Source organism: Berghia stephanieae, chromosome 8 (genome assembly GCF_034508935.2).
Source record: "Berghia stephanieae isolate SIO BIC M18660-M18661 chromosome 8, UCSD_Bste_1.3, whole genome shotgun sequence".
In the NCBI taxonomy this organism is placed as follows: Eukaryota; Metazoa; Mollusca; class Gastropoda; order Nudibranchia; family Aeolidiidae; genus Berghia; species Berghia stephanieae.
Window position 1 is genome coordinate 51665484 of NC_088367.1, and position 24346 is coordinate 51689829.

Genomic DNA, 24346 nt, shown 5'->3' on the forward strand with positions numbered 1-24346 from the left:
ATACAACCAAATCAACACGACACCTCAACACCAGCCCACACACACACACACACACACACACAAAAACACACACACACACACATCCATCCGCATAACCAAACCAACACGACACCTCAACACCAGCCCACACACACACAAAAACACACACACATCCACACATCCATTCATACAACCTAATCAACACGACACCTCAACACCAGCCCACACACACACCCACACATCCATCCATACAACCAAACCAACACAACACCTCCACACCAGCAAATACACACACACACACACACACACACATCCATACAACCAAACCAACACAACACCACTCCAAACCAGCCCATACACACACACACACACACACACACACACACACACACCCATCTATCCATCCATCCATATAACCAAACCAACACAACACCAACTCCAAACCAGCCCATACACACACACACACACACCCATCTATCCATCCATCCATACAACCAAACCAACACAACACCAACTCCAAACCAGCCCATACACATACACACACCCATCCATACAACCAAACCAACACAACACCTCCACACCAACCCATACACACACACACCCATCCATACAACCAAACCAACACAACACCAACTCCAAACCAACCCATACACACACACACACCCGCCCATCCATACAACCAAACCAACACAACACCTCCACACCAACCCATACACACACACACCCATCCATACAACCAAACCAACACAACACCAACTCCACACCAGCCCATACACACACACACACACACAACACACCTCCACACCAGCCCACCCACACACACACACACACACCAGCCCACCCACACACACACACACACACAACACACCAGCCCTACCTATTTCTTGGGGAAGAGACTCCAATCGATTTTCCTCTAAATCCAAAATCCTCAATTTTTTCAGTTCTCCAATCTTGGCAGGTAAACGCTGAAAGTTTAAAAACATTTTACAACAATTAAAACAGCTCATGTCATCTGTACTGAGGGATAAATTCTAAATTTACCACCACACTTGTTCTCCACATAAAAAATAAATTGTCAAAAGTTTCAGGTTTGAAGTCAATATTTCTACTTTAATCAACGCGTTTAATTAAAATAGCCATTCTGCCAAACTCTATAGAAAATTCAGGCCAGAAAACTCATCTTTCAAGTATTGATCAATTAAAACGACCTCTTCTTGTCAAAAGCTCTCAAACCTGGGACTTCTCTGACCAGTTATAATGATCCTCATCATGTCAAAAAGTCAAACCTGGGACTGGTAGTGTAGGGAAGTGCCAGGTTTGAGAGTTTTTGACAAGATGACATAGGATGTGTTTCCTGTTTAAGATATGTCATTTTCTCATTCAGAATAAAACAATTTTGGCCTATAAAAACTTGAGCTTAAAAAAAATTTTTTTTTAACTTGAGATTTTATATAGCGCAATACCCACTTAATGTGCTCAAAGCGCTTTACAAAGGGTCCCTGACCAACAACGAACATGACACCTGTTAGGCGATATTACAATTTTTTTGGACAGAGACAAGGCTGTTGACAAAAAGGTACTTATTTTACACCTGGGTGCGGTGAGAAAATATAATACATATATATATATATATCCATATAAAACATATTAGGAGAGAGAGTTGTTTTGTGTTTTTAAGGGTTTTACGGCGCTTGCAACACATTTAGGTTATATCAGCGCCAGTGAAAAGGAAGAAAATGGGAGAGTAAAAAGTTCTAGAATTACAATTATAGCACCCAAGAAAAAATAAGACAGGGGAACTGGGAACAAATAGGGATCAGATGTAGATTCCAAGAGCATACCACCAATGTACTTTGAGATCACCTATAAGTCTCATCCGGACACATGCACAAAATCCAACAAAGAGGAATACACTCAAATGCTTACATTATTCATTAAAAATAACAAATATAATAATGCATAACAGAGAGATGATTTACAAGGAAAAAAATATCATCTCCCAAAACAATAACTATGCATTTGACTGTTTCCCTCCCAGCCAGGACTCCTACCAGGGCCAGGAAAAAACCAAGTAATCTCATTCCAAGACAAAGACAGAAAGCATGTTGGAAAACAGATATAAGGGGATAGAAGACACAGTATGTACCTCCCTGCCCGCTATGGGAGGTCAGGATCCCCACCCGATAGGAGAGAAAGGGTTATACACTTGACTATACTAACCCGGAGAGCATTGTTGGATAAGATTAAAACCTCCAGGTTTTCCAAGTTTTGGATGTCATCTGGTATCTTGGTCAAGTGATTTGTACCTAGACTCAACTCCACCATCTTCTTCCAACTGCCCATGTCTGAAATAATACATACACATACAGATACAGGGGGAATAAATTCATTTTACTTTACTTCAAAGTCATGGAGAAAGTTTCTATCAATTTGGGTTGGTGGCCGTTTTATGTTATTTCAAACCAATTCTCAACCTAGATATTGTTTTTGTTTGTTTTTATGGTTTTTACGGAGATTGCAACACATTTAGGTCATATCAGCGCCAGTAGAAAGGAAGAAAATGGGATTGTAAAAAGTTCTAGAATTACAATTAAAGTATCTAAGAAAAAGGAGGGGAATTAGCTCAATTAGAGAAAAGATGTAGATTCCAAGAGCACACTATCAATGTACTTAGATTGAGATCACCTAAATGTCTCATCCAGACACAAGCACAGGTCTTCACACTCAAATGTTTCCAAATTATATGTAAAACAAAAATAATCAAATGCATAACAGAGAGATGATTTACAAGGAAAATAATATCATCTCCCAAAACTATAACTATACATTCGACTGTTTCCCTCCCAACCAGGGCCAGGACAAAACCAAGTAATCTCATTCCAAGATGATTAACCTCCGAATTGCTCACTGTGACAACATGGGTGGTTCCTGTTGACATCAGACATTCTGTTTGATGGAGTATCTATATTCCTTCATGGAATGCTTTGCTGACTGGATCTCACTGTGACAACATGGGTGGTTCCTGTTGACATCAGACATTCTGTTTGATGGAGTATCTATATTCCTTCATGGAATGCTTTGCTGACTGGATCTCACTGTGACAACATGGGTGGTTCCTGTTGACATCAGACATTCTGTTTGATGGAGTATCTATATTCCTTCATGGAATGCCTAGGCGACAGGATCTCACTGTGACAACATGGGAGATTCCTGTTGACATCAGACATTCTGTTTGATGGAGTATCTATATTCCTTCATGGAATGCTTTGCTGACTGGATCTCACTGTGACAACATGGGTGGTTCCTGTTGACATCAGACATTCTGTTTGATGGAGTATCTATATTCCTTCATGGAATGCTTTGCTGACTGGATCTCACTGTGACAACATGGGTGGTTCCTGTTGACATCAGACATTCTGTTTGATGGAGTATCTATATTCCTTCATGGAATGCCTAGGCGACAGGATCTCACTGTGACAACATGGGAGATTCCTGTTGACATCAGACATTCTGTTTGATGGAGTATCTATATTCCTTCATGGAATGCTTTGCTGACTGGATCTCACTGTGACAACATGGGTGATTCCTGTTGACATCAGACATTCTGTTTGATGGAGTATCTATATTCCTTCATGGAATGCCTAGGCGATGGTATCTCACTGTGACAACATGGGTGATTCCTGTTGACATCAGACATTCTGTTTGATGGAGTATCTATATTCCTTCATGGAATGCCTAGGCGACAGGATCTCACTGTGACAACATGGGTGATTCCTGTTGACATCAGACATTCTGTTTGAAGGAGTATCTATATTCCTTCATGGAATGCCTAGGCGACAGGATCTCACTGTGACAACATGGTTGATTTCTGTTGACATCAGACATTCTGTTTGATGGAGTATCTATATTCCTTCATGGAATGCCTAGGCGACAGGATCTCACTGTGACAACATGGGTGATTCCTGTTGACATCAGACATTCTGTTTGATGGAGTATCTATATTCCTTCATGGAATGCTTTGCCGACAGGATCTCACTGTGACAACATGGGTGATTCCTGTTGACATCAAACATTCTGTTTGATGGAGTATCTATATTCCTTCATGGAATGCTTAGCTGACTGGATCTCACTGTGGCAACATGGGTGATTCCTGTTGACATCAGACATTCTGTTTGATGGAGTATCTATATTCCTTCATGGAATGCCTAGGCGACAGGATCTCACTGTGACAACATGGGTGATTCCTGTTGACATCAGACATTCTGTTTGATGGAGTATCTATATTCCTTCATGGAATGCCTAGCCGACAGGATCTCACTGTGACAACATGGGTGATTCCTGTTGACATCAAACATTCTGTTTGATGGATTATCTATATTCCTTCATGGAATGCTTAGCTGACTGGATCTCACTGTGACAACATGGGTGATTCCTGTTGACATCAGACATTCTGTTTGATGGAGTATCTATATTCCTTCATGGAATGCTTAGCTGACTGGATCTCACTGTGACAACATGGGTGGTTCCTGTTGACATCAGACATTCTGTTTGATGGAGTATCTATATTCCTTCATGGAATGCCTAGGCGATGGTATCTCACTGTGACAACATGGGTGATTCCTGTTGACATCAAACATTCTGTTTGAAGGAGTATCTATATTCCTTCATGGAATGCTTAGCTGACTGGATCTTATGGTGCCTTTGCGAAAGGCAGGGCGTAATTAAACATTTTTGACATAAATAACAATAGTCAAACTGAATGGAAGCTTCAGGTCATTAATGAAGACAGAAAGACATGGACATTTCGGGTTATTCCTTTGTCAACAAAACCATAACACATGTGAGTAAAGAGTCTTTTCCAAGGACTCAACGAGCGAGGCTCAAACTCAGGACCTTCTGATCTGAAAGAAAGCAAGTGTCATACCACAAGACTACATAGCCACACATAATCCAATCTGCCACTACACCAATATCGATGCATTGTGTTTAGATAAAAAGCTCACAACATCCGCCAGCCGGATATAATGTACCAACACACAAAACTATGTGTAACATTAAACGTTTATAGTCTGGTTGATAGAATTTAGTGAGATGTAATCATAAAAATGGCTGGCTAAAAAACAATAACAAAGCTGAGTGACGTCATTTTCATTCCTTCTATATTTTTTCCTTACCCAAAGGCAGAGCCGATAACAAGTTGTCCTTCATGTTAAGTTTAGTGAGGCAATTGGCACGGGAGAAGATACCAAGAGGAATGCTGTTAACACTATTGTGTTCCATGTTTAAAGACTGAAGAAAGAACAAAGACACAATAGGAATAGACTCAATTGTTGATAATAAGTTAAATATAATAATAAAGATGATGATGATGATGATGATGATGAAGAACTGTGGAATGGTCCCCATAGTCTGAACTACCACTGATGATGATGATGATGATGATGATGATGATGATGATGATGATGATGATGATGATGATGATGATACAGTGGTGATCGCCTAAATGCCCGCGGTTCAGACAGAAGAAAAAAATGGGCATTTAGGCGAAGCGGGCAATTAGAAGATGAAATTGGTCAATGATCTTGATAAAAGTATTACCATAGTAGGTAATGAGTGACCTCCCCTGATTATTTGGACGTCACTCATGGCAGGATTGAAGGATTTTATTATTTTATTTATTTTCATTAATGAATACATTGTGAAATTGTGCCGCAGTTTTGAGAGATTGAAAAAAAAAACGAAAAAAAAACATTGTGAAGTTGTCAGAGTGGACACTTAGAGTTGAGTTTTACAGAACAAAAATTCTGTTTTGCCAAGAAAAAGGGGCATTAAGGCGATCACCACTGTAATAATAATAACGATAATAATAATAATAATAATAATAATAATAATAATAATAATAATAAAATAATAATAATAATAATAATAATAATAATAGTAATAATAATAATAATAATAATAATAATAATGTCAATGATGAATGATGATGATGATGAAGACACCCCCCCCCCCCCCCCCCCCACCCCCACCCCAAACATCCTATTTTAAAAAGCTTACCGAGACAGAACAAAACTGTGAGGGTCCCCCAGTGGGATACTTTTCAAACTTGTTTCTAGAGAGAGTTATGCTGGTCAGGGTGGTCAAGCTGGATAATAAACCCTCCTGGAATCAAAGATATCATTGAAATTGTGAACTGGGTTGTCAACCATAATATTAGTATAAAGAGGATAAACCCTCCTGGAATCAAAGATATCATTGAAATTGTGAACTGGGTTGTCAACCATAATATTAGTATAAAGAGGATAATAAACCCTCCTGGAATCAAAGATATTGAAATTGTGAACTGGGTTGTCAACCATAATATTAGTATAAAGAGGATAAACCCTCCTGGAATCAAAGATATCATTGAAATTGTGAACTGGGTTGTCAACCATAATATTAGTATAAAGAGGATAAACCCTCCTGGAATCAAAGATATCATTGAAATTGTGAACTGGGTTGTCAACCATAATATTAGTATAAAGAGGACAATAAACCCTCCTGGAATCAAAGATATCATTGAAATTGTGAACTGGGTTGTCAACCATAATATTAGTATAAAGAGGACAATAAACCCTCCTGGAATCAAAGAGTTCCTTGGACAGGACCTAAGGTTATCAGAGGATGTGAACCCATTTATTACTAGTGGAATGTATTTGTGTCCATAGAACACTAGAATGAGGACAAGTCACATGAACTTGAGCTTTTAAAAAAAAAAAACATTGAGCATTTATATAGTGAAATATCCACTAAACATGCTCAAACCGCTTTACAAAGGGTCCCTGGCCAACAGAAACATTTAACATTAAGGACAGGACATAACACCTGTCAAGCTATATAACAACATTTTCGGACAGAGACAACGACCAGGTACCATTGTACACCTGAGTACGGTGAGAGTAAAGAGCCATATCCAAGGACTCAACTATGCGCAGAACGAGGCTCGAACCCAGGCCCTTCCAATCCGAAAGCGAATGCCATACCACTAGACCACATAGCCGCACAAGCCAGATGACCAAATCTGACAAATCCTACACTTGTGGCAGATGAAGTCCTTGACAGCCTTTAGGCTCACGGGGCCTCCGAGTTTATCCTGGAGTTTTCTATGGCATGACACAGACAATCGCAAATTGGTTGCTATCCTCTGGATAGGAAGCTAGTATATCGCACTTATGGCAATTGCCTGGGTGCTAGCATCAAAATACTAGAAAAACCTTCAGAAATTTATGTTTTGTTCTTTTTTTTTTAATTTAAGGGTTTTACGGCGCTTGCAACAAGTTTAGTTCATATCAGCGCCAGTAAAAAGGATGAAAATTGGATAGTAAAAACATTCTAGATGTGCAATTAACGGGACTTGAAGACAGTAAGACAAAGGGGAAATGGTTCAAATAGGGAACAGATGTAGATTCCAAGAGCACACTATCAGTTTCAGATTTCCTAAATGTTTCACCCAGACACCAGCACAGATCCCACTAAGAGGAATACACTCAAATGTTTACAAATCATAAGTTAAACTTTTAAAAAATAACAGTACACAACAGAGAGATGATTTACAAGGAAAAAATATCATTTCCCAAAACTAAAACTATATATTCAACTGTTTCCCTTCCAGCCAAAGATTCTGGCCAAGGTCAGGACAAGACTTAGTAATCTCATTCCAAGACAAAGACAGAAAGCAATTGGAAAACAGATACAGGGGGATAGAAGATACAGCAAGTACCTCCCTGCCCAATATGGGAGGTCGGGAACCCCACCTAGCAGAAATTTATGATCACTCAAAAAAAAAAAAAAAAAGAACCAAAAAAACTCAAAGCCTGGTCTGCACAAAAATGCCAATATCTAAACAAACCACCAAGTAAGAGTAAAGCAACACTTTGAGGCGTCACTTTGGGAAACAAAAAGGCAGAATACTGGCTGGGTAAAAAGCCATGATGTGGCAATATCTCGTCATCTGACGCCCATCCTGGTGTGACAAGCTCAGTTTACAACCCATTATTGGCTCATCAGATCTCTGCTTTAGCCTGGCAGAGGGTCTCGTACCTGTCCGATCCAAAGGTTGACTCTCCAAAAACACATGCCACGATCTTTTTGTCCTCGGTAATCTTAGACACTTTTCTATCTCCTACAATTCTCATGATCATTGTACGAAAAATATCAGATCAACTTACAGGCAATGTTGATATGTTGTTTCCCTCGACATTGAAATCTGTCATTTTAACACAGTTGGCCAGACTAATGGGAACAGCACACAGTCGGTTATATCTGTGGAGATACAACACATTGAAATCTGTCATTTGAGCAAAGTTGGTCAGAGTGATGGAAACATATTAAAGGCAAATGACCCTTTGGGAATAAAGGAAATTTTGAGAGCATTATTGAAAAAAAACAAAAAAACCTTAAATTTTCTTTTCATGGAACGTGCAATAGAAATCTCTGCTTTCCTATCTTGTAACACACACAAACTGATGACTGAACTTAATTTGATTATTGATGTATAAAACTGATGACTGAATTTAATTTGATTATTGATTTATATAACTGATGATTGAACTTAATTTGATTACTGATTTATAAAACTGATGATTGAACTTAATTTGATTATTGATTTATAAAACTGATGATTGAACTTAATTTGATTATTGATTTATAAAACTGATGATTGAACTTAATTTGATTATTGATTTATAAAACTGATGATTGAACTTAATTTGATTATTGATTTATAAAACTGATGATTGAACTTAATTTGATTATTGATTTATAAAACTGATGATTGAACTTAATTTGATTATTGATTTATATAACTGACGATTGAACTTAATTTGATTATTGATTTATAAAACTGATGATTGAACTTAATTTGATTATTGATTTATAAAACTGACGATTGAACTTAATTTTATTATTGATTTATATAACTGATGATTGAACTTAATTTGATCATTGAATTATAAAACTGAAATCGTTTGTTTGTTTGTTGGTCATATCAGCACCTGTAAAAAAAGAAATATGATTTGGGGAGGGGGGGGGGGTTAGTTGTAGATATCTGAAGTGAAAAGCACCAGAGGAAAAATCAAAGGGAACTGGTTGGTTCAAATCGGGAAGAGAATATTTCATCCAATGTGCCTGATTTGACATGACTAGACCTGTAAATGAGCTCTATAAAAATTGACTGAAACTGAAACTCTTCGGTTCGTAATTCGTCGTAGCGGTAAAATCCAAAGAATCAAAATGAAAGGTAAACAGCAAGCTCACTTGAGCAAAGCAATGGCAGAAAACTAAATTGCGAGGGAATTAATTAGGCTACTTACCATTGTTCCTTGTAATTAGGTACCCAATCAGTGAAGAAACTTAGAAACGGTCAACCAGTTTGTTTACAACATGAGGTAATCGAGATGTGCTTGTAGCAATCATTTAACTTTCGATTTGAAGGTGTCTACATAACGAACTTCCGGTGTTTCGAATTTTTCTTTCTCATACTTTTCCTGTCCTTCAAGTAAATGTGGTCAATTTTGGCTTAGACGAAACAATGAAATTTATCGCTCGGCGCCTCAGTTAAAATTGGCTACGACAGGTTTCGAAAGTGAAAAAATAATTTCACGAAGGCTGTGTGAAAATACACTGGGGTGTGTTCAGACACGGCAATTCTAAAAAGCGTCGCTTAGCCTTGGCAATATATATCCATCATTAATATAAACGGCCCATGAGCTATGCGTGGGGCTGTGGAACATTCCTAGTTAACTTTACAGTCAATCGACTACGATTCATGAATTCTTTCTTTATTCATTTCTTTCTTCCCTTTTTAAAAATATTTGAATTTGACGAATTGACTGATTTCAGTTAATTGACTGAGAATTTACAGGTCTACATGACCTATGACCTATGCGTCATTCAGACTGTCAGGCTTTACTACTTACTTACACAAGTCCCATCTCAGCACAAATAAAGGATCCCATCATGAAATGTTGTCTAAAATGCTTACAAACTACAATCTATTCACAGCTAATTTCTATAATAGTACAGAACAGAGAGATGATTTACAAAGGGGAAAAAAAATATCATCTTCATTAAAAAAGAAACTATACATTTGACTGCTTCCCTCTCAGTTAAGGATTCCTGCCAGAACCAGGAAAAATTGTCCAATCTCGATGTAGAACAAAGACAGAGATCAACATGAAAAGGGAAACCAGATATAAGGGGGATGGATAGAAGACACAGAAAAATTGATCTGAAAAAAAAAAAAAAAATCTGAAATCAAGCAAATGTTTAGATGATCACCAAACACATTGTGTGTATTGGACAAACCTTAAGCCTAGTCTGTTGAGAGCCTTGAGGTTTCCTATGGTCTCTGGGATGTCCAGCAATTCATTGTGTTGGAGATCCAAGGAGTTCAGCATGATACACTTGCCAATATCTGAGGGACACAACATTGAAATCTCTCAGAATTACAAGAAATGAAATGAGTAGGAAAGTGCCAGAAGACAACAGAGAATAAAAACTTTGTGGCGGCGATGGGGGCTCGAACCCGCGACCATACAGGTACAACAACTCTGCCTGACCGGGGAGATCGTGACTCTACGGTGCGAGTTATCCACAGCCCCTCACAGTAATTCATCACTGCCCCCCCCCCCCCCCCCCCCCCCCCCCCCCCACAGTCATTCATCACGGCCCCCCAGTCATTCATCATGAACACTCAAAGAGGAATTGGAAAGTTGGACAAGTGGTTAAGTCATGAAAAAAAAATGAATAAACAGCTTTTAAAAAAAAAATGGATGTGAAACGCATCACAGGCATGTATAAGGAGGGTACAGATTTTCATAAACAGGTGCATGCGTAAGCTACTCAGAATAAAATGGATGGATAGAATAAAAAATGAAGAAGTATGGAAAAGAACAAAGCAGAAACCAGTGGGAGAGGAAATAGGAAGAAGACGATGGAGGTGGATTGGACACACGCTTAGAAAGAACGACTCCACTATAACAAAGAAAGTATTGGACTGGAACCCTCAGGGCAGAAGATCAAGGGGAAGGCCACGAGCAACATGGAGAAGAATTAAAGTAGCTGATATACAGAGAAGTGGTAAGACCTGGAATGAGATTAAAAAGATAGCTCAGGATAGGGAAGGATGGAAACTGTTTGTCTGTGGCCTATACCCTGACCCAGGGTGAAAAAGGCAATGATGATGATGATGATGATGAAAAAAAAATACCAAAAATACCAAACACGGAACGTTTTGGGCTCAAAACCCTTCTTCATCCAAAAACAAAAACAAAAAATATAATAAAAACATAATGCATCACTTCAAATCCAAACAGGCTCTCTAGATTTGAAATGTTGTATTCATGTTTTTATTGTTTTTGTAATTGGTTGATGAAGGATTTCGAGCCCGAAACGTTCTGTGTTTGGTATTTTGTTCTTTTCTGAAGCTGTTCTATTCATTTCTGTCCATGACTTTTCATAGTCCACAGCTTCTAGTCGTATAGAATCACTTTGCCAAGTTGCTCATGAAATCATTGTGTTATAAACAGTAGAATTGGAATCTAGTCCTGCTATCACAGAGCTGTCCAACCATAACGGAAGTAAAATAAGATCTGAACATCAAAAAAAAAAAATCCCCAAAAAAAACATTTCCCAAAGCCAAAGAAAATAAAAATTGAATTCTTAACTAACCTCTACATCTATCTAGAACTATTTTAGTTTGATCCACTCATTCATTCACTCAATAGCTTCATTATCCCTTCAGTGCCATAGGATCCAAGGGGCAGAGTTTATCCCCATCTCTATAGCATGAAGTGGACAATAGAAACTGCTCGCTACTCTTTTGATAGGACACTAGTCTATCGCAAGGTACTTTCTGCCAGGTCTAGCAGACCCAGCTACCCAATCACTGCTGGTGGACGGAGGAAGAGGAGAGAGTAGGAAAACATCTCAAATTCACTCAGGATCGATCTCAGTCCATACCCCATCAACTAAAAAAATTTTTTAAATGAAAAAATTAGAGCTTTTATATAGCACAATATCCACTAAACATGCTCAAAGCGCTTTACAAACAGTCCCTATCCAACAGCAACACTTAACATGTAGGACGGGACATGACGCCTGTTAGGCAATACTATAATTTTTTTCAGACAGAGACAACACTGTTAACGGCCAGGTGCTCATTTTACACCCGAGTACGGTGAGAGATTGTGAGTAAAGAGCCTTTTCCAAGGACTCAACTTTACACCGAGCGAGACTCGAACCCAGGACTTTCCGATCCGAAAGTGAGTATCATACCACTAGACCACATAGCCATAACTATTGGGACTCCCTTGCTTAATATTCTGATACATAAAAATACACTGTTTTTTTCTGATAAAGTAAAGGCAGACTGAGTGACTCACCGTCAGGCAGATGTTCCAGGTGATTATGTGAGATGTCAAAGATCACAAGTTTTTCTAATTTCCCAATTCCCTTTGGCAGCTCCCTGATTTTGTTTTCTCGTAAACTAAACTTTGTTAAATTCTGGATGGAAAGAAACGAGGAAGAAATGTGTGAAAATCATGACATTTTTAGCGCAACTAATAGTTGACAAAAGTCTCAAAGTAATGGGAGAGTTGACAGAAGAGTTGGTTCTATTATTTGTTTTTGTTTTCGTTTTTAAGGGTTTCACGGCGCTTGCGATACATTTAGGTCATATCAGCGCCAGTAAAAAGGAAAGAAACAGGATAGTCAAAAAGTTCTAGAATTACAATTAAAGCACCCTAGAAAAAGTAAGACAAAGGGGAATGGAACAAATAGGTAATAGGTGTAGATTCCAAAAGCATACCATCAATGTACTTAGTTTGAGATCACTTATAAGTCTCAAACAGACACAAGCATAGGATCCTACTAAGAGAAACACACTAAATGCTTACACATTATATACATTCAAAATAACAAATATAATAATACATAACAGAAAAATGATTTACAAGGAAAAAAAGCATCATCTCCCAAAACAATAACTATACATTTGAATGTTTCCATCCCAGCCAAGGACTCCGACCAGGGCCAGGACAAAACCAAGTAATTTCATTCCAAGGTAAATTGGAAAACAGCTAGAGAGGGATAGAAGACAGTAAGAAGAGCCTCCTTGCCCACTATGGGAGGTCAGGATCTCCATCCAGAGTTGTTTCTATATGAAAAGCACAAGAATCCCCCCTGTCTACATTCAAAAGAAGAAATATGTCTTGGTTTGGGCATCATTCCAATTCAAGCAGGCTTTTCAAGTAGTAGTATTAGTAGTACCGGTATTTGTATTCTGTATTACCTGTTGTCTGGGATGTAAGCCGTGAATTGCAGCAGCTTGTGAAATTGCCTCATTTGAACCAGTAAATGGAAGGATCACAACAAAATCAACTGAGGGAATAATGAAGCATTTCTACTTCCCCTCAGTGCCATTTCCAACTAGATTCCTTGTTTTCATGTGGTTTCATGGAGGTTTATGTATAACTCAAATTTTACATCTTTCCTGAAAATGGCTTTTTTTTTTTTTTTTTTTTTTTTCAAAATGGCGGCGCTGAATAGCGACGCACAGTTACACCTATGTGATGAATTCTTTTGATATTTATTTGTTTCATGGCAACGTTTCACTCATTTACGTATTAAACGTATGATTGTTCGTATTAATGAATGGTATGTACTTCAAACTTTAACGTTTAGAGTTCTGCTTCAAATCCTCGGAAAAATCGTTCGTATCAATGTTTTTGTCTCAAGGAAATCGAAATGGCGGCGGCCTTGTTTACTTCCGACACAAAAGTGCACCACTAATTTCATCTTATTTCACGATTTGTTGATTGAAGACCTATCCTTCGCTTAATATTATATAAAGCATTGTATGATGATTTAGAATTACAAAGAGGCATCAAAAATAATAAACCATCCTGTTGATGAAGTAGAAAGAATTCATGGAAAAGCAATAGAAAGGAAAGCATTCTCAATTACCAACAATAAAAAAACATATTTTATACCATGAATTTGATATTTTGCCATCTGGGAGAAGTTTTTGTCAGATTAAATGTGGAACTAACAAGTATAAATCAACGTTCGTTCCATCAGCAATAAAAATGTTGAATATTTCATATGGTACAGCAAAACCAAGGATTGATGCGTTGACTGATTGACTGATTAATTTGTTTAATGTTAGGCTAGATGAAGTGACCAATTGATAATGATGATAATATTTGGTGTTGAATTGCCAAGAATGTAACGAATTGAAAATGAAATGAAAATGTTGATGTTGTGTATGTCGCATGCGTGAAAGAAAGAGAGGAAGAGAGAGAGAGAGAGAGAGAGAGAGAGAGAGAGAGAGAGAGAGAGAGAGAGAGAGAGAGAGAGAGAGAGAGAGAGAGAGAGGGGTCTGTTCAATGTTATAGTTATCATATAACGTTATGACAAGTGTAACTAAATGACAAATTGCCATATTTGTGGACAATAAAGATCTATTATTATTATTATTATTATTATTATTAAATCATACATGAAGAATCAGCGTTGATGGAAAATATGAAAAAGGAGAAGACAACAAATAAATGTTCACTCACAGTTAAATTACTTATCTCTTCTTCTACGACTCGTATTCTGTTGAACCGAAGGAAGAGGGTGGTTAGATGTCGCAGTTGATAAATAACTTTGGGAATCTGTGAGGGGGAAAAAAAGACAAAATATTTGATTTATCTGTGAAAAAAAGAGCCAAGCCTGGCAGAAAGACAAAAAAATGCATCTTGAAAATTTTCAATCGCTCTCTCAATTTTAGGAGCACATCATAGAAATATCTGAGTAAAAAAAGCTGATCTATGGCTAAAAGTGCACTCTAAGTATGACATTTGTATATTGCAACCTACATGACATGCAAAGACAAAAAATGTCCCTTTATAAATTTGGACAGAAACTTGTGCAGCCTATGACTTCCAGGTGAAATGTGTAGTAAAGTAGCTGTATTTCCCCAACCTTGAGTTTGGTTTATTTAGTGTTAATGGTGTGTATAGACATATTACACAAGCTTTGTTGTTTGTTTTCATACCAAACTCATTCAGTCATTTGCCTTTTCCTAAGCTTTGCAATATTCTTCTGGCAGTTTTTAAATTTACTGGTACTCCTGCAACTTTTTGGTCTCGTAAAATAACTCTTTACACACACAAAATGAAAAGCACCTTGAGCACATTGAAAGGATTATGCACTTTTATATAAAAGCTAATTAAAAAATATAAGTTTTTGGCTTTTCTTCATGTTGTTCTTGCTAGTCTAAAACAAAACTTCGTGAGATCAAAGAATAAAAACCATTTCTAAAATGTGACTATGTGGTCTTGCACTATGACACCCACCTTTGGATCAGAAGGTCCAGTGTTCGAGTCCCTCTTGAAGCAGCGCATAAACGGGTCCTTGGAAAATAATCTTTACTAACATTCTCTCACTATACTAAGGTGTAAAATGAGTACCTGGTCATTAACAATATTCTCTCTGTCCGAGAAAAAATGTAATATCGCCAAACAGGTGGCATGTCTCGCCTGACATGTTAAGACCTGCTGTTGGCTTAGGACCCCTTGTAAAGCGCTTTGAGCTTTTGACTTTACCAGATATTTCTCTATATAAACCTTTAAGTGAAGTTGAAATGAAAAAGGCAAACCTCTTGGAGTTTGTTATGCCTGAGATCCAGCAGGCTGAGACGCATGAGGGATGCAAAGGAATCAGGGAGGCTTGATATGGAATTCTCACTGAGGGCTAGGGTCTGGAGATTGGTCAGGTGACCTATCTCAGGGGGGAGCTGGGTGATACGATTACTGTACAGGTACATCTCTGTCAACTGGGTCAATTCACGGATACTAGTTGGGAGTAATGAGATCTGGAAACAATCAATATATAAATAAATAAATAAATAAATAAATAAATAAATAAATAAATAAATAAATAAATAAAAAATGATGAAACAAAGAAATAAATAAAAATAAAATAAATAAATAAATAAACTAAAAATAAATAAAATTCCCTTTATTCATCCCCAAGGGGAAATTTGTCTTTAGGGTCTATTCCAAGGGAAGACTGGAATAACCCAGGCATCAGCCGCAGAGCAGCGCCGCAAAGTGAGCTAGGGCAAGGTGACTTGCTCAAGGCCACACAACGCAGTGGCGAGGGATTGAACTTGGTACCTTTCGGGTAGGAAGCAAAGACTGTACCACTGAGCCACGCTGCCCCAAGAATATCTAAATATCCCTAATTCCCTCGAAAAGTAATATAAAAAATGAATAGATAGCTTCAAAAGAGAGCAAAATATCAAACATGGACCGTTTCAGGCTCAAAACTATTCTTCAGCTCAATAACAAAACCAAAAATCCATAAATCCCATCATTTAAAACCCAGACAGATGGAAGAGATGTATTCATATATGTGTGGCGCTCTGAGAAAACCGGGTCAAAGTCGCTGAGAATGTAACGCAGATACAAGCAAAAACAGCTCGATGGATTTTATTTGTCTATTTTGGGTTTATGGTAGAAATCGAAAGACCATCATATTAACTTTCGATTCACCAAGTATAAAGCCATAAAGTGGCATCTAAATACTTTTAAAATCGTTTTTAATAAACCTTCTTCTTTGTCTAAGGATGAAGGTAACAACCAAAACCCTAGTTCAAAATATGATTTTAAACTTCCAAGTTTCAGGCTTCATTTTCATTATCCTTTCGATCACAAACCTCATCTGTTTGGTATCATTCGAAAGGTCGTGAACTCAGCTGTTGAATGGGTTATAGTGCGCATGAATTTACTACGAATTCCATTCCCACAATGTTTTGCGCATGAGGAGACCCTCGTTACACCAGAAGCGAAAGTAGTTCTCTTTTCCTATCACCTCTTACGCACAAAAATAACAAATAATGAGTTTTAATTACTACGTAGCATCACATTGAACATTTACCAATATATTTGATATCTTTTTTCACGTTCTCGTGTATTTTAAATTGAAAACTGTCGTAGCTTTGTGATCCGAGCGGCAACTTTCGCTTCGAAACTTGTAAAAAAATGGCGACTTCCAGTCAACAACTTGCGCGACTTCTTAATCTAAACAATGATGATTCCGTTGTTTTGTCCGATTTTATATCGGATTATATGAATGAAAGATGTGCATCTGATACTGAAGATGACAACTCTGACGGAGAATCATCAGGAGGTGAGTGTGATTCTTTCTTTTGATAGTTGACAATAAGTTTTAGTGTTTACATTTTGAAGTGTTTGAGTTCAAGTGTTTGTTTACATTGGACTGTGACCCTTGGCCTTGTCTTTTGGTTCTTACATGATAAACAAACATGTTTTGCCCTTCCTACTTTGTTGACATGTAAGCTTACTTGTTTCCTAGTTTGTTGTTGTCATGGCATGTCAGTATATTTTTATCATCGTCATCTTTTAGGAGTCAAGTTGAGCAAAGTTGTTGCTCTACTTTTTAACTTTTAACTTCTACTATTCAATGTCAGTAGTGCTAGTGCTAAGCATGCATGTATGCAACCCTTGATTGAGTGTCTTAACTGTTATTGAAGTTTCAATAATGATTTTCAATTTATACTAGAGACTATTCTTTTCTTTTAATTTCAGATGAGACAGACTCTGACACTTCACTGTTTACTCCTGTGATTCTTGAATTGGCAGAGCAGATTGTACCCATGAGTTTGGGGAGGGACAGGGGCAATATTGAAACAGCAACTTCTGCTTCAGGGCCTGCTGACTCACCACCTTGTAACTGTTCTTTCAATGACGGCAAGCCATGTTAGTTACTTTTCTCTCAAAACGATATAATGGATTGCAGAATGCAGTGTGCTGCCCTTGATAGAAAAGAGCTTGACATGTTTATCCTTGGAAAGATTCAGTCTGGATTACACTCGGAGTCTCTGACGCGAAGTACGAGGAAGGCACAACAACAAGAGCGAAAAAAGGTCAGACTCGATTATTTTCATTATGGGCACAAAATTTGTCGCAAGATGTTTTTGCACCTACATGTAATTGAAAAAGGCAAACTCGACGCTCTCATATCACATTTCCGCTCTCATGGAATTGAAGCTAGGTTTCACAAAAACCAGAAGCGTTTGCCATCACATTCACTCAACTATGAGGATGCCAGACGTGTGGTTGACTTTATATTAAACTATGCTGAGAGACATAGCATTCAGCTTCCAGGAAGGACCCCAAAGCATTGGATAACAGATGCCAGACTGCTGCCAACACACATCACCAAAAAAATTGTGTTTGACGAATATGTGAAAGCTGCCAATGACGACGAACGAACTGTGAAGCTGCCAACATTCTGCAAGCTGTGGCAACAACTCACACCATTCGTCCGGACCATGCCACCTGCGAGCGATTTGTGTTGGAACTGTCAAAGTTTAACAATGAAGTTATCTTTATCAGCAAACAAATCAGATGCCATCAAGATTACGCTCTCTGATCAATTGAAAGAACACCATACAATTGTTGGTCAAGAGCGAAGGTTCTACCAGCAATGCATCACTGACATAAAAAATCAACTGCCACAGGGCATTGCCATTGGTCGACATGAAAATTGCTCCTTTGGTGGCATTAATCACCTGTCATTTGACTTTGCAAAACAGCTCCATTACCCCTATAATCCCCTTCAACCAGGTCCAGTTTTCTTTAAAACTCCACGAAAGTGCGGCTTATTTGGTATAAATTGTGAAGCTCTATCAAAGCAAGTCAACTACATCATCGATGAAGCCCATTCGTGTGGAAAAGGAGCCAACACTGTAATTTCTTATCTCCATCACTATCTGGAAAATTTGGTTTGGGAGAAAAACGACTAATTCTTCATGCTGACAACTGCTGTGGTCAAAATAAAAATTCATTCGTGGTGTGGTACCTGATGTGGAGATGCTTAACGGGGAGGCATGAGTCTATCAAGTTGTGTTTTCTGATTACAGGCCATACAAAATTCAGCCCGGATGCTGGCTTTGGGCTCATAAAGAGGAAATTTAAGCTGACCAAAATAGACTGTCTTGCTGATATTGAACATGTCATCAACATTTCGTCAACAATGAATTTGTGTCAGTCGGTCGGCACTGAAAACGGAGAATCTGATGTCCCGGTCTACGACTGGTCTAGTTTCCCGGAGAACTCCTTCAACAAGGTAAAAAATATAAAGAAATAACACCATTTGGAAGTGGACAACTCTGGTATTTTGAGCCTAAAGCTCCATTCTACTGCAGAAACCGAGACGCAGAATCTCCTGAAGCAACAGCCATCAGCAACCGGGTTCCCGACTATTGTTCCTCGAAATGGGCTTTGGCTACAGCGACAATGGTACCTCTTCAAGGAAATTCGGCCATTTGTGCATGAGGATCAGCAAGACATTGTCTCACCAGAACCCACAGCAGCAGAACCACAAGCAAGCCCAAGAGCTGATGAGCAAGAGCCTCCGCCAGAGCAGCCAAAGTCAAAGCGCCCAGCATCATCATCGCGGGGAAGAGGGGGGAAAAGAGGGCGATCTACTTGACCATGGTATGTTAAACTCTCTTGTCTTTAATCATTATATTCATTTTATAATGTTTCTACTATGATCAAGCAAGCTTTGAATGGTTGATATAGCTTTAATAATGGGGTTTTAAGTGCCGTTGCTGTGAAAAAAACATTACTCTGACTTTAAATGCTAATTTCTCAATTTCCCATTTCTGCCCCCCTGCGGACATAAACACCCATATCTTAGGATCTAATCAAGATATCGAGGTAAAATAAAGAACATATTGCTCAGTAATGTGTTGGCCTTTGGCCTGTACCACCAACTCAATTTTGAAAAATTGTAGGTTTGACCCTGTTTTCCCAGAGCGGCACACATATATATATATATATATATATACAGAAAATTGGCAACAGTGTTATAATTTTGTCTGTCACTTGAATAAAATTATAAAACTATGCGTGAACTGTGGAATGGTCCCCATACTATGAACTACCACAGGATCGATGATGATGATGAATCTTTAGGTCAATGAACTGACACCCACCTGAGACCTGCTAAGGTCAAGCCTGTCATTTCCTTCCTCTTTACACTTTTTGAATTCCTTCGCCACATCCTGAAATTATGAGAAAAGCAAATGAAATAATTTGACAATGCATAATATCATCCTTATCAATCCAAGAAAATTACACAAAGCAGAATAGCAATACTGATGGGTTTTCCTATTATAGTTCAACGGCTGAACCACTTGAATTTGTCATCAAACAAACCAGCATTGATTGACTAGCTGGGTGTCTTTGACCTGTTGGAAAGTACCTTACTAAACAGTGATGTCCTATCCAAAGAGTAGCTGATAATTTTTACTGTCCGTTTAAAGTACAGAAACTTGAATACAGACGTAATCTGGGAAAAATGGTGGGACTGGAGGTGTTCTGATTATGGAGACGTGACTGTATTTTAAAACTCCAATTTCCCGGGCCCCATGGCTTAATACAACAGACCTGCTTACTTGATGTAAATGATTGTAAAATTTCATAGTTTTCAGGGCCGGACCATAACAAACTTGGTACCATTAACTACACCATTCACACACTTCTCATTCGTCATTTGTGTTTCTTTAGTGTTTTGCTTATAAAGGGGAAACCCGAAACATCCACACCACCTGTCTTTGTCCAATAAATTGAATCTTCCATTTCCTTATCTACTGATATTTATTTGTGTTCTGGCAATAAAACTTCACAGTCAACTTGTTTTCTTGAATTGAATGCCTTTATATATACAGCCTTGTGCGGGCCTGCATCTGCCCCCTGAAAAAATTGCCTGAAAATCTGAGAGACGTTTGGGTCTGGCATGGGGACAACGCCCCTCTTAAGCCGAAGCTTTTACAATATAAAATGAGCAAAGATCCCTATTTCCCAGAATATTTTCTTAGAATTTTAACAATTCAATAGGCTGTGAAACAAAATGAAAAATTTTAATTTTTTTTCTTTTTCCGGCAGAACGAAATTGCCGGCATTGACGGCAAATTGACAAGCCTGTTTGTGATTGAAGACAACAATTCATACAAGCCTACTTGTGATTGAAGACAACAATTCATACAAGCCTGCTTGTGATTGAAGACACCAATTCATACAAGCCTGCTTGTGATTGAAGACACCAATTCATACAAGCCTGCTTGTGATTGAAGACACCAATTCATACAAGCCTGCTTGTGATTGAAGACAGCAATTCATACAAGCCTACTTGTGATTGAAGACACCAATTCATACAAGCCTGCTTGTGATTGAAGACACCAATTCATACAAGCCTGCTTGTGATTGAAGACAACAATTCATACAAGCCTGCTTGTGATTGAAGACACCAATTCATACAAGCCTGCTTGTGATTGAAGACACCAATTCATACAAGCCTGCTTGTGATTGAAGACACCAATTCATACAAGCCTGCTTATGATTGAAGACAATTCATACAAGCCTGCTTGTGATTGAAGACACCAATTCATACAAGCCTGCTTGTGATTGAAGACAACAATTCATACAAGCCTGCTTGTGATTGAAGACAACAATTCATACAACTCCCAATTGTTCGTTATCGTAAGCAGGTCTGATAGAATGAATATTATTAGAGTTATAGCATTTTAGTTATGGGGAAAACCCGATGCTATTTATAACAAGATAGTAACACTATTTTGAGATATCCCTATTATCCTTTGTTTTAAAAAAAAAAAAAAACCCATTGTGAAGGAAGAAATATTTTTCTTTAGCTAATGGAATGACATCCTGACCACAATAAAAAAGAAAAAGTTGTCCTTCTAAATCAGAGCCATTAAGCCCATGGAGTCGAGTTTATCCCGGTTTCTATTGCGTGAAATGGACAATAGCAATTGCTTGCTACCCTTTGGATAGGACACTAGTCTATCACAAGGACACTAATCTATCGCACCCGACCACAATAACAATAGATAATTCTTAAGGTCAAATTGTTAAACAGATCTGCCTTAAAAAAAAAATAAATAAATAGATTTTGATAAGAAATGATATGATTGAGGTTACTGAAGGTTGGTCAAAAAAGTATTCTTGAACGTGTGCTTTTGGAATTGATTATACTTTCCCCGATGTACACTCCCCAAGGTTGTACTGTGAACTTGCAACTTGTAAGAAATTTCAAATGCAGGAGTACACGAATATCATATTGTTATTATGTCAACATCAAGCAGCCTGTGTAACAGAGTAACAGACTGCTGTAGGCCATTCCTTCATATAGCATGGTACACTTAAGCAAGTTCTGCATATTTACCCAGGTAAACTAATCGCTGATGTAAACAAACAGTTGACAGGGAACAACAAAAATAATCAAAATATATATATTGTGATTGAAGACAACAATTCATACAAGCTTGCTTGTGATTGAAGACATTAAAAACCAAATTACTTAAACCATTCTTTTAGAGGAAAATTTCGTTGGGAAACTATAATTAAAATGCCATACACTTTCAGGATTTTTTCTTTTTTATTATTGGGGGAGGGTAACATTTAGGGTTTAACAGTGTCATTATACAATCCAATAACTAAACCCATTCTTAGTCAGAAAATTCCATGGAGAATATACATTAATAATAATAAAAATGTCATTCTTATTCTTAAAGGAAGTTTGATTTTTTTCTTTTTAATTATTCTAGATTGAATAATATTTGGGGTTTAGTTGTCCTTAAAAAATGGGGGGGGGGGGGGGGGGGGGTTAAAAAATCCACCAAGTGAAAGCCACCTAATTGTACCTACCAAATCAGCCTTGACAGAAGGTCTCTGTGGGACACACGGCTTGGCCTTACTCTGTCCTGGCATGGTGACCGATACTTGTTTCTTGCCCATGATTGGATCAATGGTCAGGGAGGACATGCTGCTCTTTTTGTCATGCAGCTGGATGGAGACAGGGGGAATCAACCAGACAGGGATCAATGAGGGGACAGGCCAAATATCATCAAATCATTTCATGTCAAAACAACAACAACAACAACAACAACAACAACCCATTTCTCATTGGTTCATCTTCTTGTTCCATATGTCAGCCATTCCATCTATCTGGTAACATCATTATAATATGTCAGAAGTTCTGTTGTTTTTTTTAAAGGTTTTTATGGCGCTTGCAACTCATTAAGGTCACATCAGCGCCGGTAAAAAGAAGAAAATGGGATAGTTAAAAGTTCTAGAATTACAATTAAAGCACCCATGAAAAAGTAAGAAAAAGGGGAACTGGGGACAAATAGGGATCAGATGTAGATTCCAAAAGCACACTGTCAGTGTACTTAGTTTGAGATCACCTAAAAGTCTCATCCAGACACAAGCACAACTCCCCACTAAGAGGAACACACTCAAATGTTTACAAATTATATATAATATATATATATTAATATAATATATATATATATATATATATATATTATTATATATATATATATATATATAACACAAAAATTAATACAATGCATAACAGAGAGAAGATTTACAAGACAAAAAATATCCCTCTCAGCAAGGGCATCCGGCCAGGGCCACGATAAAACCAAGTAATCTCATTCTATGTCAAAGACAGAAAGCAAATTGGAAAACAGACATATGGGGATAGAAGACACAGTAAGTGCCTCCCTGCCCACTATAGGAGGTCAGGAACCCCAGCCAGTCAGAAGTCACAACTATGTGTCATGACTTACTGACTTCAAAAGCCTTCCACTGTCCCTGTCATCAGACATGGAAGCTTCAGCACAAGATCCACCAACTGTTTCTGCTTTTTTTGCCTTTTTTTATTGCAATATTTCATTCAACACACGTTCTAAATATTTTAGGTTAAAAAAAGTTAAAACTAGTTTAATTAATTACAATTTTAATATTCTTCATACATTCATTTTCAAACTCGTCACAAACAAACAAAAATTCTTTTTTTTTTTTTTAATCTGCACCAACATAAAACAAATCCTATATAATATTATTCGTCACTTCACAACAAAATGATACCATCCAGCATTTGGCCATACAATCATTTCGACACAAAATAATATTTTTAACAGTATTTAATCAACAACATTTTGATTAAAAAACCTGAATTTATAAGAGAAAATTTTGAGATGTCCAAATTTGGCCATACACACCCATTTCTACAATGACCTCACCAGTGAATCTACAAAATCTCGATTTAAAAACTGGAAAAGAATGAAATTGACATTTTCAGCCAGCCATTTTTTAAAAAAGTTCTCACTGTATTGATCAGACTATACGTTTAAGGTTACAGATAGTTTTGTGTGTTGGTACATGGTATCCTGCTGGCTATGTTAGTCATGAGTGTTTCAAATAAACGCAATATTTTTTTT

General features: G+C 37.7%; 1 protein-coding gene across 3 annotated transcripts in view; it reads right to left on the bottom strand.

The window, feature by feature from the left end:
* The window catches only part of LOC144978846 (uncharacterized), a 49365-nt gene that overhangs the window by 7444 nt on the left and 17575 nt on the right, over positions 1-24346 (bottom strand). For all 3 annotated transcript variants that reach the window (XM_078925407.1, XM_078925406.1, XM_078925408.1), the window contains exons 3-13: positions 22767-22904; positions 20036-20104; positions 15665-15880; positions 14583-14678; positions 12402-12522; positions 10324-10432; positions 8187-8280; positions 6037-6141; positions 5154-5268; positions 2200-2324; positions 857-944 (exon numbers count right to left, since the gene is read on the bottom strand). In XM_078925407.1, coding sequence (XP_078781533.1) covers positions 857-944; positions 2200-2324; positions 5154-5268; positions 6037-6141; positions 8187-8280; positions 10324-10432; positions 12402-12522; positions 14583-14678; positions 15665-15880; positions 20036-20104; positions 22767-22904 — 1276 coding nt within the window. The remainder of the gene's footprint in view (positions 1-856; positions 945-2199; positions 2325-5153; positions 5269-6036; positions 6142-8186; positions 8281-10323; positions 10433-12401; positions 12523-14582; positions 14679-15664; positions 15881-20035; positions 20105-22766; positions 22905-24346) is intronic.